This window comes from Grammomys surdaster, unplaced genomic scaffold, assembly GCF_004785775.1.
Source record: "Grammomys surdaster isolate TR1022 unplaced genomic scaffold, NIH_TR_1.0 165, whole genome shotgun sequence".
In the NCBI taxonomy this organism is placed as follows: Eukaryota; Metazoa; Chordata; class Mammalia; order Rodentia; family Muridae; genus Grammomys; species Grammomys surdaster.
In genome coordinates, this window is record NW_021604613.1 from 8,221,821 (window position 1) to 8,236,310 (window position 14,490).

At 40.0% G+C, this 14,490-nt stretch overlaps 1 protein-coding gene across 1 annotated transcript in view; it reads right to left on the reverse strand.

The window, feature by feature from the left end:
* Positions 1–14,490, reverse strand: part of Hecw2 (HECT, C2 and WW domain containing E3 ubiquitin protein ligase 2) — a 203,930-nt gene that overhangs the window by 123,408 nt on the left and 66,032 nt on the right. The window contains exon 3 of the mRNA XM_028765597.1: positions 5,163–5,257. Within this exon, the coding sequence (XP_028621430.1) occupies positions 5,163–5,257 (95 nt within the window). The remainder of the gene's footprint in view (positions 1–5,162; positions 5,258–14,490) is intronic.

The window sequence follows — 14,490 nt, forward strand, 5'->3', positions numbered from 1 at the left end:
GTGTGTGTGTGTGTGTGTGTGTGTGTGTGTGTAACATAGCTGTTGATGATGGTAGTGTTTCTGTTACATTTGAGACAAGGTCTTGTTATATAGCTTACGGTGGCCTGTTTCATCTGGAGAGACTCCCTACCCTTGAGATGAGATCACTTTTGATATCCAACCAGTTTTCTCAACTTTCATCATCCCTTTTCACTCCCCCCTCCCCCAGTAATATCTGGTTATTCTGGCCTATCTTGAGCAGGAATTTTGTTTTAGGTTGGTTTGGCAAGAGTCACTGTACCTTCCACCTGCTTAGTAATTTTCACCAACTCTCTACAAAGCCCAAATTTTCAATTGGCCTTGAACTCAGGACTTTCTTGCTTTTTCCTCTCAAGTGCTGGGATTATTAGAATGTGCCACTATGCCTGGCTAATATACGTGATACATAATAAATATATTTATACTACTAGTGAAAATAAACATTAAATTCCTTCATATTTAATAAGAAAGCTGGGAGTAAATACTTGACTTATATCAGATTCATTAATATGTGCCAAGTCATCCCTCCTTACTTTGTATCTCTGAGTATTCACACACATCCTACCTGTGTTCAGGCTTCTGCTGTAATGTAGTGTAGGCACCTGGCTAACAGAACTAGCCATAACAGGGCCATGTAATGCTATTGTGCAATCATTTTTTCCTAAAAAAATTTTAATAAATTATATCTTTTGTGAAACTAGCAATTTAAAGACTACAAAGTAAATTTAGATCTTTCTCTCAATTTCTGTACAATAAGTGCACAACATATGGATTCTAAGAAGAAAGTTCTTTGTGGTACTCTGACAAAAGAAGTTCATATTACAAGATACAAAATTGAAGCAGAGTTAGTTCTGAATATGTAGAAAATGGAAATCACACACAGAATTTAATTATGAAATGCATATTAAACCCTACCAAGGTTCCTTCCCTGACCAAACTTTAGTCAAGCTCATGCGAGCCCTCAGCTTAAGTAGGCCTGACCTGAGGCTTGTGTGTCCTACTTGGTAGATTATAAAAACTCCACATCATCTAGCGGGCACCCTTATCCTCAGTGTGACATCACTCTTGACATGAGATCAAATTCCTCACCTCTCACCAGGCTCCAGCTACCATCTGATCATCTGGACTGCCTTTGGCAAAACTTATGTTTAAGTTAGTTTATCAAGAGTCACGGTATCCCCTTGGCCCTTTTAGTAATTTTTCATCCCCTGACTCTGCTTCTTGGAGATAAATCCTCAATTTCCTATGTTGTCTGAATTGATCCATTTCTATTTGGAAGTCTCTCTTCCCCGACTGCACAAATTTCTGGGTAAAATATGGTTTTATCCACATTTTTCTCATTTGCACCACTGTCCAATGCTGGGTGTCTCTGGTCTGATACTTCTCTGTCTTCTCTGTACCCCCAGGTAAGGCCTGTACAGCATCACAGGTGAGCATCACTGATCCGAGTTAGGATGTAATGCTCACTTCCACTGTCTCCCTATGCCTTATATACCACAGACAAGATTATGTGATAATTAACTGCCCCCTGATCAGTTTGCATCAGTACCATTCAATTTTCCTTATCTATTCCTCTCCTCCCCTCCCCTCCCCTCCCCTCCCCTCCCCTCCCCTTCCGTCCTCTCCTCTTGTCTCTCATGTGTGGATGTGTGCATGTGAAGGGCAGGAAACAGCCTCAGTTATTATTTCAGATGCTTTTCCCCTTTTCTTTGGAGACAAGGCCTCTCATTAGCCTAAAATTCACCAAGTAGGTTAGGTTGGCTAGCCAGCTAGTCCAGGGATCTGTCTGCTGACTCCACTTTCCCAACGATGGAATTACAAGAGTGTCCAGTCCCACCCCACATTTTTTATGTGTTTTCTAAGGCTCAATCTCAGGTCCTCTACTTGCAAGGCAAGGGCTTTACTGACTGAGTTCTACAACTCCCCAGCACCCTTAATCCTATTCTCTTGATGATTGTAGGCTGTTCATTCAACAAAAATGTGACTTATTATACAGATTTTATCCCTCTGACTCACAATTCCCAGATTAACAGGGTACAGGTACCAGAAGAGTGTCTAGACAGCAGATTTAGCACACAGGGGCTGTGCAGGTGATACAGACATCCCCTGTGACAGATGGTCTAACCTATACTCCCTGCTGTACCTGGACAGCAGGTCTGCAAAACAGGGCCACTGCCTAAAAAGTAAGACATGTCCTTCCAGGATTATAACCTGTGTGTCTAACAGGAACTTGTTTATGCTGAGTGAGTTATTTGTGACTGAAAATATTCATGGACTGTCTTCATTTAAAACTATCTTCTCTCCTCTCCCTCTCTTTTTTGAGGCATGATTTTTCTATGTAGCCTCGGTTGACAATTCACACTCTTCCTGTCCCAGCCTCCTCAAGTGCCAGGATAACAGGCACACACCACCAAACCAGATGTATAAACTAATTAAAATGTTTTAAAAACCTACAAGGAACAAAAGAAGACACCTACAGTTTTCATTTTAAAAATGTAATTTATTCTGTGATAAGACTTATCTAAAGCAATTATCCAAGAATTCATAGAAAAATAGTATCTGCTCTCTGGAAAAATGCTCATCTGAAATAATGCTCAAAGAATATAACTTTAAAAAAAATATATAACTTTATCTCACACTACAATAAAGCCAGGGAAGGCCAACATTATCACTAAACCCAGGACCATTCGTTGTAATACACATATTGGCATCTGTGTTTAGAGAGAGGTTTTTAAATAAGCTTGCTCTATAGATCCATTCCAGGAAATCCAGAAGCAACAGTGCCAACCAAGTGCTGAAATAAAACAGTGCCGAGCCTGCCCCTGCAGCTGATGGGTCTCTTGTTGCAAGGCTCACAGACATCTACTGTGTACTCAGATGAATGACAGTGACGGCAACATCAACACACAAATGACAGAGGAAGCAGAGGTTCACACTCTTGATCCATCACAAAGGGATTTGTGAGAAAGGGGATCACAGGATTAGTGCAATGGCTCATTTCCTGACCTAGAGAAATTAGCTGTCTCCCTCAAGGCTATTCTTTGTAACTGTCATGGTAGAATCATACTAAGCAAGCTTTGTGAATATCAGTGCTGTTACTTACAATAAGTAAAGACATGCTGTGTACCCTGGGAACTACCGATCTGCTACAGCAGCATAGCGCTGACTGCCCCAAAGGAGGTTAGACCCAGGAATACAAACCCAAGTGTTTACAGACTGCTCAGAAATCTACTGACCACCACTTCCACTAATGAGTTCTTTTAATCAAAATGTTCTCTCCTGATTGCAGTGCTGTTGTCTACACAAAACTCTGAAATCATACTGAAGCACATTAATTATCCCCAAACTGCAGGCTTTGACAGGGCAATCTCACCAGAAAAGTCACTGCAATGCATTTAATTGGCAGTGGGCTAGACACCTCCTCTCCCCTCCGCCCGCTCTCCTCCCCCACCTTCAGTAACAACTAGATCTTGGAACTGCTCAAGTCTGAAAGACTCCAAATACGGGAAGTGCTGGCTTTCTTTTTATTGTCTAATCTCATTCAAGATGAGTTTGATTGAGAGGTTTGATTAGAAACGTCTCTATTCTTTTAGGTATATAACATTAACAATACTAATTTTTCATTTTACCGTGTTAATGACAAGAAAGTCTTAGCCAGTGTTACACTGGCATGGCAGATTTTATAGTCAACAATTGTTAACCATTTTGTGACCCACAAAGTCTTATGTAGAAATGTGGGCTATTATTTCTATATTCTGTACTAGGTTTATTATACTAGAGAAAACTCTAATATAATTTTAACTAGAGATCTTGAACATTTTTCATACATTGTTCCTTTTGTGTAGAATTTTTTTCTTTTTCCTCTTCACCCAAGTAGTTTCTATCCATCCATCATGGGGCTATCCTGCACTCAGGACTTTCTGGTCATCACAGATCCCACTACACATGCTCCCATAACCCCACTTCACCTCACACAATGACAACTTAAGTGATCTGACAGAGCCACCACTGTCCCTTGGTATTAGCAGTGACAGTGACCCCTCCCCCTGCTCTTCTCAGCAGCTGAGTCCCAGCAGGAGGCTCAGCATGTAGTAGACACACCCATTGGAGATGCATCTGAATAACAAGCAAAAGGAAATGACTACTTCAGAGGCACCAGCACTGTGAAAGCCAGCACATGCAGGGCGGGACAATCTTAAAATGTCATCTGCAGAGAATGGTTTCTGAATGTGGGGGATTTAAACTGACTACATGTCCAGTTCTGAAAAAGCAACATCCCTATGAATGTGTACACACACACACATACACACACACACACACACACACACACACACACACAGTGAAGATTCTATGACATAAGAGTCAAGTTCTTTTCTAGACTTTTATCAGCTTATTTTTACTAATGACAAAATCTTTAAGGATTTACACATCGGAGCCTAAAGAATCGTTCTAAACCATCAGTCAATTATGAGAACTGTTGATTTTTAAAGTTGATCTAACAAGAGAAAAATGTCAGAAAACCGAAAGAGCAGTCCTTAGGAGACTGCCATTCTCTTAGAAATGAAGAGTTCCCTTTCAAGGTAAATAACTATGCTTCTTCACATGAGGGCTTGAGGAAGAAGCTGGCTCCCACTGAGTGGCCATGTTTTACCAAACAGTAGACTGTTACATGGCACTTTGTGATTTACACTCAGACCTCTGAGGAAAGCACCCAGATACGACTCCCATTACACCCTTCTTTCGACGAGAGCTCCCCAAGGTGACTGGCCAGCAGAACCACTATGACTTCACTGGGTACACTTTCCATTTTACACACTGAATTCATGTAAGTCCACCTGAGATGTAGTATCACAATTTCCTCCTAGCCTCAAGTAAAAGCCTTCCTGACAGAACACCATGTGATTCATGGCGTTCCCTTGAAGAGCAGTTGGCACACAGGACCGATCTGTAGCGAGTGTTTTCCCACTGATTGCTAATACAGATGCAGTTATGGCAGCCTTGCTACACACTTCCTTTCCTAAAACAGTGGCCACACTGCCATGTATTTCCTTGTCATTGTCCCTTATGACCCTGACAGGGTAACCCAGGCAAAAATAGAACTCTTCACAGGCCTAGGGAGGAAGGCAGCAATGAGGAGAACTCACCATCACAGCCGGGTTCTTCACAGTAATACAGGGGGTTGTAGCTCGCAGGGCTCCACTAATGCCATGGTAATATTTGAAACAGATTTTGATCTCCGCTGCAAAGAAATGGTAGAAAGACAGTTGAATCCACTGAGGAAATGCCAAATCCCTCTCAGGCAATCCTTTCTATACATGACTCCTGTTCCAAGCAGCACCAACCAATTTTTACCAATTCCTGATGAATTTTATTTATTTTGCTTTTCTCTATTGTCTTCTTTTTCACAGGGTCTTGATATGTATATCACATAAGCTAATCTGAAGCTCATTCTGGTTCAGAAGAGCCCTGAACTCTGAATCCTCTCAGCTTAGCCACTGAGCCCAGCTTTGCTGAAACTTCATAAGAACATCTCAACTGCATCAGAGAAAGAATGCGAGCAGACAATACATGAACATATTGTAAAGGTAAGACTGTGATCCTCTCAGCTCCACCTGCCATGGTGCCCACAGAGGTAGGCAGTGCTACACCTCCTGTCTGGGTTGTTATCTAATACTCACTTTAGCCTGTCCTGGGTGACAGGAGAGTGGTTCAGGTTTTCTGTAAGCTAGCTATGACTTCCACAGACTGTTTTTAACTTCTTCAATATAAACAGATCACAACAACTGCTACTAGAACTATAGAAAGCAAAGCAGTCTAACAAAGCATAGACTGGATGGACGCTCTAGGAACCCATGTGACTTTAATCTTCCAAGTGACTTGAATGGACTACTAAATAGGGATCAGATTTGGGGACCTGATCCATAGTGATGAGCACATAGACACTCATATACCTTACAAATTTGTTCTGACACTTAAGGTCGAGAAAAGACAAGGCATATACCAATTGCAGGTTTTAGAAAGCAGTTAGTTTTCAAAAGCATGAAATGAATGTGTTTCAATATAAACTTAGAGTCAGGAGCATGTCTCTGCTCACTAAAAGGCCTGAATCGCCATGACATGTATTTTCTCCCAGGTGTCCTTCTTTAGATGCAGTGGCGTTGGCAAGCAGGACAGGCCACAGATGGACAGTTCTGGCCTACAGAGGGAGCTCCTCTCACCTGAGTTACAGAATTGTTAAGATGGCTGTTCCACACATTTTCCCAAGTAACTTAATTTAGCACTGACTTTTCTGAGCATGCTAAATGGTATCCTGTGGAGGACTTTACTTGTTCACTTAAAGAGAACGATATAAAGAAAACTTTCTTCTGAGAATATATATTGCCATACTCCTCCTATCAATGGCCAAATATTAAACCTAAGGAAAGTTCCATCATAAGCTAAAATATCAAGTCTATCATCTATCTATCTATCTACCTACCTATCTATCTATCATCTATATATGTATGTACTTATCTATCTATCTATCTATCATCTATCTATCTAACTATCATCTATCTATCTATCATCTATGTATGTATGTACTTATCTATCTATCTATCATCTATCTATCTATCTATCTATCTATCTATCTATCTATCTAATTTTTGTTGCTGTTTCTGAGTTTTGAGACAAGATTTCTATGTGTAACAGAACCCTGGGTCTCCTAAAATTCACTTTGTAGACCAGGTGGGACTTGAACTCACAAAGATCAGCCTGCCTCTGCCTCCTGAATGCTAGGATTAGAGAAATGTGCCACCATGTCCAGCTAATACCAAGTCCTTTCATATATACTCATTGCCACAGAATAATTCACAATTTAGTTAGCATCACTAATCAAAAGATTTTACTATGCACCAACAATATGCATGCTCACCACTGTGCCAGAGAGAGCAAGGGACTCTGGGAGTGACATCTGGCCTAGTAGGCATTTTACAGTTTAACTGCTGAGATGACACATCTAGGCATAGCAAATCACAAAAGAAAGACACTAAAGAGGAAAAGCACCGGGAGGAGGAATATAGGGACCAGGGAGGAGGTTAATGAGAGCACAGCGGAGCCTCAGGACAAGGTCTAAGGATGCGACTTAAGATTAAGGAGCAGTGAGGAGGCAAGCGTTAGTAGAAGCTTTGCAGACCCTCAAGTGTGCTTGAGAATCTCTGTTGCTCTCTGCCTTATTCAGAACACTCCTGCAAATGGCTTTTTCAAACACTAACACAAGTTTGGAGATGTTTTTGAGATCTACAGATATAAGCAAAGCCACTCCTTCCACTTGCTTTCTTCTGTGGCAATACTCTGCAAAAGCAAGCCTAAGTCACACACCAAGAGCTGCCAGAGCAGAGAAAAACTCAGTGGCTTTCGTGAGGAGTTGCATGGGCATGAGCTCATCTGCACCACACTCTAAATACCGGAGAGCTGGTAGTCTGTGTGAGTCTGCCTGCAGCAGTACTCATAAATCAATAAACATGGCATGCTTTGGTAAGACATCTTCCATCCACTCTTAGGTTAGAGGGCGCTGCCTGCACATCTTGAAGGTTTTAGTAACTAGGTAACAGACCAAGCAAACACCACTGATTGTCTTAATGGGAGGATACTGACCGTGGCAGCTTTGCTAACTGATCCATTTGGGGTATTACTTCCTGTTACAACAGCAGCAAGGACAATAACAACACAATCATCACCTCTGTAACGATTTAGAGTTCACACAATTCCATGGTGAATTTACCTTGAACTGTACAAAAGTAGATTCTGTGGTGCTGATCACTAAGATCCTTCAGAGCTGTTCTGAAGAAGTAGAGAGCTGAGGGGTTTAAATCCGTCAGCCAGGACAAACATACACAGAGGCGAGTCATCAGAGAGAAGAGCAGGGTACCACACAGAATGGGGGTTGTGTTTGGACTTGGATAGGAGCTCATTGGTCCCTTCAAAAGGATACCACTAACAACTACCCTTTAACATGCAGGACGCACGGTGGTGGCGAGTGGTATTGTTTTTGCCTTCAGCTAGTATTGAGTGGTTTAGGAAGACATTCACAATCTTTTTAAAAATGGGAGAGGAAGAAAGATTTCAGTTAATGTACTTGAGTCCCTTCATGGTGGGAAGAGGGAATTGAAAGACTGGCCCACAGGGTAGAAATGGAGCGCTGGTGCTCAGATGTCATCTCTAACTGTAAGCAGAAATGTCATATAGTAACAACATTGTAGAAAAACTTATACCGGGTCAATGTGAACTAATGTAAATGTAAGGACTGAGTGTCCAGCTGGGGAAGAGTCCAGGGCCATGAGGCCAGCCTCACTCAACAGCAAGAAAGAACATGGACAGAGGAGCAAGGGGTGCCCCATCTTCCTTAACCGCTTTCTCCACAACCTCGTGTGGCAGACAATACATCCTCTTGCTGCCTTCAAGCCACAGGGAAGCAAAACAAAAGAATCTCATGTCTTAAAAACAAGAGTATTTTCTCCAAAGCATGTATTTAAAGTGTGCTGGCTCAGAAGGCAGCAGGACAGGGAAAGACAGGGCTTCCTGCATTGACCCATAGGATCTGGGTGGGTTGAGGCGGTCCAAGCCTCAAGAGGAAGGATGTGACCCAATGGCATCTTCCTTTCCAAGGCCTTTTCTGCTCCTGAAGCTAACCATGAATTATAGAATTATATCCCATTCTTCTTAATAATGTGTGGGAGAGTTTGCTTATGCAATTACTAAAGCAAAGATATAAAACCTTCTATTTGAATGTTTAAAAGACAGATATGTCTCTTTATCTTGAAACTCTGAATCCTCTGATGATCATAAATACAAATAAAAGGTTTCTCAGTCTGGAGAGATGGCTCAGTCTTTAAGAGCACTGACTGCTCCTCCAGAGGTCCTGAGTTCAATTCTCAGCAACCACATAGTGGCTCAAAACCATCTGTAATAAGATTCAATGCCCTCTTCTGATGTCTCTGAAGACAACTACAGTGTACTCATATACATAAAATAAATAAATCTTTAAAAATAGATTTCCCTAAGGTAATAGTCCCTCACTGCACCTCCACCACAGAGGGGCGGAGTGAGTGTTGGAGAGTGCAGAGGGAGGAGGAGACGGAATTTCATACAGCATTTAGGAACCCAACGTGTTCCTCAGAAAAGGGACTTCTCTATATCATATTTCAGTGCAATTATGTTATCATCTGTTTAAAAAATACAGACTTCTAGATCAATATAGGAATAAGGTATTTCTAGATAAAGAATGTGAAATTAGTTACCAGTTCCCTTCATAGAAAGGAGACTTGTAATTGGTACGATGCCAGAAACAGTTACTTCTACTTTTGCATATTTTAAAAATTACATTTTTTTTCATGATTATCTATTCAAAATTTATCTTCTAAAAGCAACCAACTCAGCCATATCAGCCCTAAGCACATGTGCTGATATGTAAACTTTCTCTGAGAAAAGATTCTATGATCTACTCCCACAAGCAAGGGGCTTACTGAAAGACTGAGGTCTATCATCTTACACAGTGATTGTTTAGTCAGTCTTTCACAGACTGTTGTCATTCAGAAAGTCTGCATTATCCCATAGTTATATAAATTGGATACACAATTTAACCATAAAGATTGGTGAGATGGGAACGCCCTTCTTTATCATTTCCATTTCACTAAAACAAAGTGGATTAGAAATGGAGGACTGGTGCCCAGGCAGTAGCTACATGTCATCTCTCACTGTAAGAGGAGACATCCTATAAGCTCATTTATTCTATTACAGGGTTCTTACCGTTGCCCTGTGTGCTGTCATGAATGGTTCTATTTGTTGCTATATTATTCAGAAGATAAAATTGAGGAAGGTTTCACTTTACTCTTTACACTCTAAAGGCATTTACCCACAGTCCCAGCAGCATGCTCACTTGCCATTTGCAAGCTATTGCAAGTTGTCTGTGCAGTGGGACAGCCTTCCTTGGTCAAGGTACAGCATAGCAATCATGAAACAAACAAACAAACAAACAAACAAACAAACGACGGTCAATCTCACCATGGATGTGGCAGAAATCTCATGTCATGAGAGAGCTGATTGAACCCAACACATGAAGAATGACACTGGAAAGTACCAAGTCGCCAGGAGCAAGAGCACACTCTGTGCCAGTGAAAAGGGACTAAACAATGATGGCGTTAGGGAAGGGGCCCTGACAGTGAGAACAGGAGGCTGAGGTTACTCATCTCTCCCAGTAAAAAGTCAGCCTAACACATGAGTATTTTTCAAGGCACCAAGTTAGCCCACCACCCCTCAGTGGTATGACTACCATGCTCACTACCTGCATTGCTAGTGTTGCTTCCAAGGGCTGAGACAGCTAAAATTCTAACAATATTGTAAAAATGACTGCAAACACTAGTGTTTTGGTTTTCGCCTTAACAATCACAAAGCAGTTCGGCCATCAAAGTGCACAATTTCTAGGTTCATGCATTGATCCAAGACTAGTAAGTATCTAAAATCATACCTCAAAGTTGGTAGTCAATAAATGTTTCACAATGATGGGGAGAATGAATAGACATATAGAAGAAAGAAAAAAAAGGCAAAAAAATTCACCCATGCATGAATGAATAAAAGAAGAACTACAGTTTATGAAAGACTACATAGAATAAAATCAATATTTTGACACACTGGGACAACTGTTGAAACCCCTTAAACTTCAAAACTGGAGAATACATACTGCAAAGATGACCCACGAAGTTGCTGCAAGCAACTCACTGGAGGCAATACACTCACTTGAAAGGTAGCTGACAGCCTTTATAACAACTCCATTTTTTGGCTTTCTTTTGTGTTGTGGATGTGGTATTTGAATATACTATGAGTCTGTATACAAGTGCTAAAGCCCGAGGTCCAGTGCCCACATTATTTTCTGAGATAAGGTCTCTTACTGAAACTGGAGCTTACTGATCAGGCTTCTCTGTCAGCCAGTGAACTCCAGGGATCCCTGTATCTGACACCCCATCTCCACCCAGTGTTGGGGTTACATATAAATACTACAGCGCCTGGCACTTTATGTAGGTAGTAGGGATTCAAGCTTGACTACTCTTGCTTGTATAGCAAGCCTTTTAATACTGAACTGTGTCCCAGCCCTTGATCAATATCCTAAAACAAGTAAATATTCATGATGCTGATGCCTAAGGTCATCAAAAATTACATCCATTTTGTTTTTCCTTCAAAGCCGTTCAAGTAAGTCTGTAAGTATAAGCCTGAGATGTCTGCATCCTTTGATGGTTTAGCTAGACAACCTAAGCATCTTAGGTTCTGGCTTAAATAGATCATTTTTCAAAGAGTCCTATCTTGTTCAGACTTCTAATAAGCCAATGATAAAAGATTTTCTTTCTTAAGATGAAAGAAAATTTTGAATATTGTATTTTCAATCATTCTGAATTTTAAAAGAAGCTGTAAGGCTTTCTGCCATTAGCTGCAAAGATTCGAGTTAGATTACATTATGTTGTTAAGATATTTTCCATCTCTCTTTTTACCACACAAGCCCTTTGAATATATACCATCGCTCCTAGTTTAGTGCTTTTGTGGGCTTTATGAGTGTGTGAACGAGTGTTTCTATACCTGTTTCTTGGGCTTCTTCTTGGGAAATTTTCCCTCTGTTTGTTTTGTTCTATTCTAACATGTTAGCTTTTGTTTTATCATATAATTTTTAAATTATTATCTCATAGAAGCCTGTTTGCTTTCTAATAAGAGACAGAAAGGGGTGGATCTGAATTGGAGGGGGTGGGGGGGGAGCTGGCAGGATTAGAAGGAGGGGAAACCATAATCAAAATATATTGTGTTAGGAGAAAAAAAATCTCAAGATTGTCCAGAGATAGACATTAGGTCAAGATGACATTAAAAGGACACCCTTTACTCCCAAGCTTGGAGAGAAAAACTCCATTTATCAAGGTTTTGCACTCAGAGGATTAGAATGCATGTTGGGAGAGGCATCTTTCTGGCTCTTTTAAAATCACAATACACAGTTCTAGTCTTTAACTTACACTATTCCTCTCAGCCCTTAAACACACTGAAGAGTTTTGGTTCTATAACCCTGCTTGCAGTGCTCTTAGTTATAGGCATGAAAAAAAAAATGAAGAAATGGGGGTGGGGTGGGGGAAACCTACTCCAGCTCCTTCTCCAGTCCAGTTTCAATATCCACAGCAGAATGAGGTATGCAGACACATTTCCCAAGACAAACATTTACTATGTAGCAGGTTATGGTTGTTATACTTACTGTTTAAGATAGCCTCAATAGCCAGGGCATTATGAGCCTCTAACAGGAAATGCAGTGCTCTGAACATGCTTTTGGTATTCCTTATGCATACTTGAGATTACAGCACTGTGTGATCACATTTTCTTTACACTAGAGAACTATGCCTTTGGTGACTGTGTAAGCACCAAGGGTCTTCAGCATTCAGGCACTAATAGGAAAGTGATTTTACCTTCCCTGGCATTTAGTTGGCAAGGTATTTTACCTAGTCAATCTCCTAAGCCCTGGTGTCCTTTTAAAGAAAGAGTCTTATTAGAAATCAGATCAGCTAACTTTCATGCAGTTCCATTATTTGCTTATCTTATAGTGCCCTCAGAACAGTATCCCAGGCCTATAGATTCTCCTGTGTTTCTGTCATGAGATGGGTCCAACACTGTACTTGAAAATGGGGGAAACAAACTTCTCTGAAGGGTAGGCTGCATGCCCCACAGTGGATGACCAACATAGATGAACTGAACGGCGTCACTGGAGGTTCCTTGTTTCATAATGTCATGTTAGAACTTTTCCTTTTTTTAAAATGTTAACGTACATTTAAATTTTTTATATATATTAATCTTTCTTTCTCTTTACCCTATAGGTCCTTTGCATATATATACATATATATATATATGTATATGTATATATACACATATATATATGTATATATATATATATATATGCTTCTAGTTCAGTTTTTTATGGGAATGTGTGTTCTTTATGCTTTTTCTTGGGCTCTTTTCCTTCTATCTGTTTGTTTTGACCCATTCTGATATGTTAGCTTTTGTTTTATTATATTAAGTATACATTTTATTATTATAGCTTAGAAACCTGTTTGTTTTTGAATGTGAGGCAAAAAGGATCCCATAGAATGCAAAGGGAGGTGAGGAGGAGCTGGGAGGAGTAGAGGGTGTGGAAACCATAATCAGAATATGTTAACTGAGAAAAAATCTATTTCAAAGGATAAATAAAAATAAATAAATCAAGAAAAGAAACTGTCTTAGTGTATGATTTTCTTCCTTCTATTATGATAAAATTTCATAGTTATCAGATAGAGACATGGAACCTGAGTACCAAAGCCATGACCTACCATATTTAGCTATCTCCTATCCTTGTTGAGGTCACAGCTGTGATTCTTGTGTTGACCATGCTTAAACAGACAATATTAGCAGAACACTGGACTATGAAACAGGACACACCTTACAGGGCAGAGGCAGAGTTAGAAGAGGCTCTGAGACACTGACTTACGAGGAAGGACCATGGAAGAAACTACCCAAAACCTTTAATGCTGACTAAGGTCACAGATGCTGATTGTCTAAAACAACTTTTCATATTACACAAGATTTAGAATTTTACTGAAAGTGTTTGCAGTAAGTTTCCATCTGATCAACTTGCACTTTATGTTTTGTCTTGCTAAGTCCTTCTATTTCTAGTATTCATAGAATCTCTTACATAGAAATTTTAATTCTTAAGAGTTCAACATTATGGGAAATTTTCAAAAGCCTATGTTTTTCGTTAAAGAAAGAAAACTTCTGAAGCTATTCAAATTAACCAGGACTGACTAATAAACTAGTAAATCAGTCATGTTCTTTTATTATATTCATCTGCCTTCTTTCCATCCCATAAAAATACAGTCAAAATTCCTGTATACTCACGAATGTTAGTATGAATATAAACACACACACCCTGTCTCATTTACCCCCCCCCCCCAAGAAAAAACCAGCTCAGGCATCTGTAATGAACTACGTGCTATATAAGCATCTGTATTTAAAAACACAGCACAAGGTGGATGGGGTAATGGTTGATCTCTCTGCATTCAATTTCTGATTGCTCAGATTTGACCTTAATGGCAGTCTGCCACAGACTATCGCATCCACACTTTGTTGACCTACATGCAAAAGGCAACTTTCTGCTTGTAAGAAATGAGCTATGTCCAAAGCAAACAGGATTTCTAAGTTAATCACAACATTTAATTCTTCTTTCTGATTCCTAAAATGAATATTGGCTACAATTGTATATAATCTCCAATGAACATTTTCTAAACAATATATTTCCTATGTGGGGCTGGCTTCATGACATAAATATATAAATAAAAGCCCAAAACTTTAATAATGTTCAAATATGATTCCATAGGTTCAACACATGTACACTACTCAGTCTCATACTGTGTCACATTCATATGATTCTATAGGTTCACACAC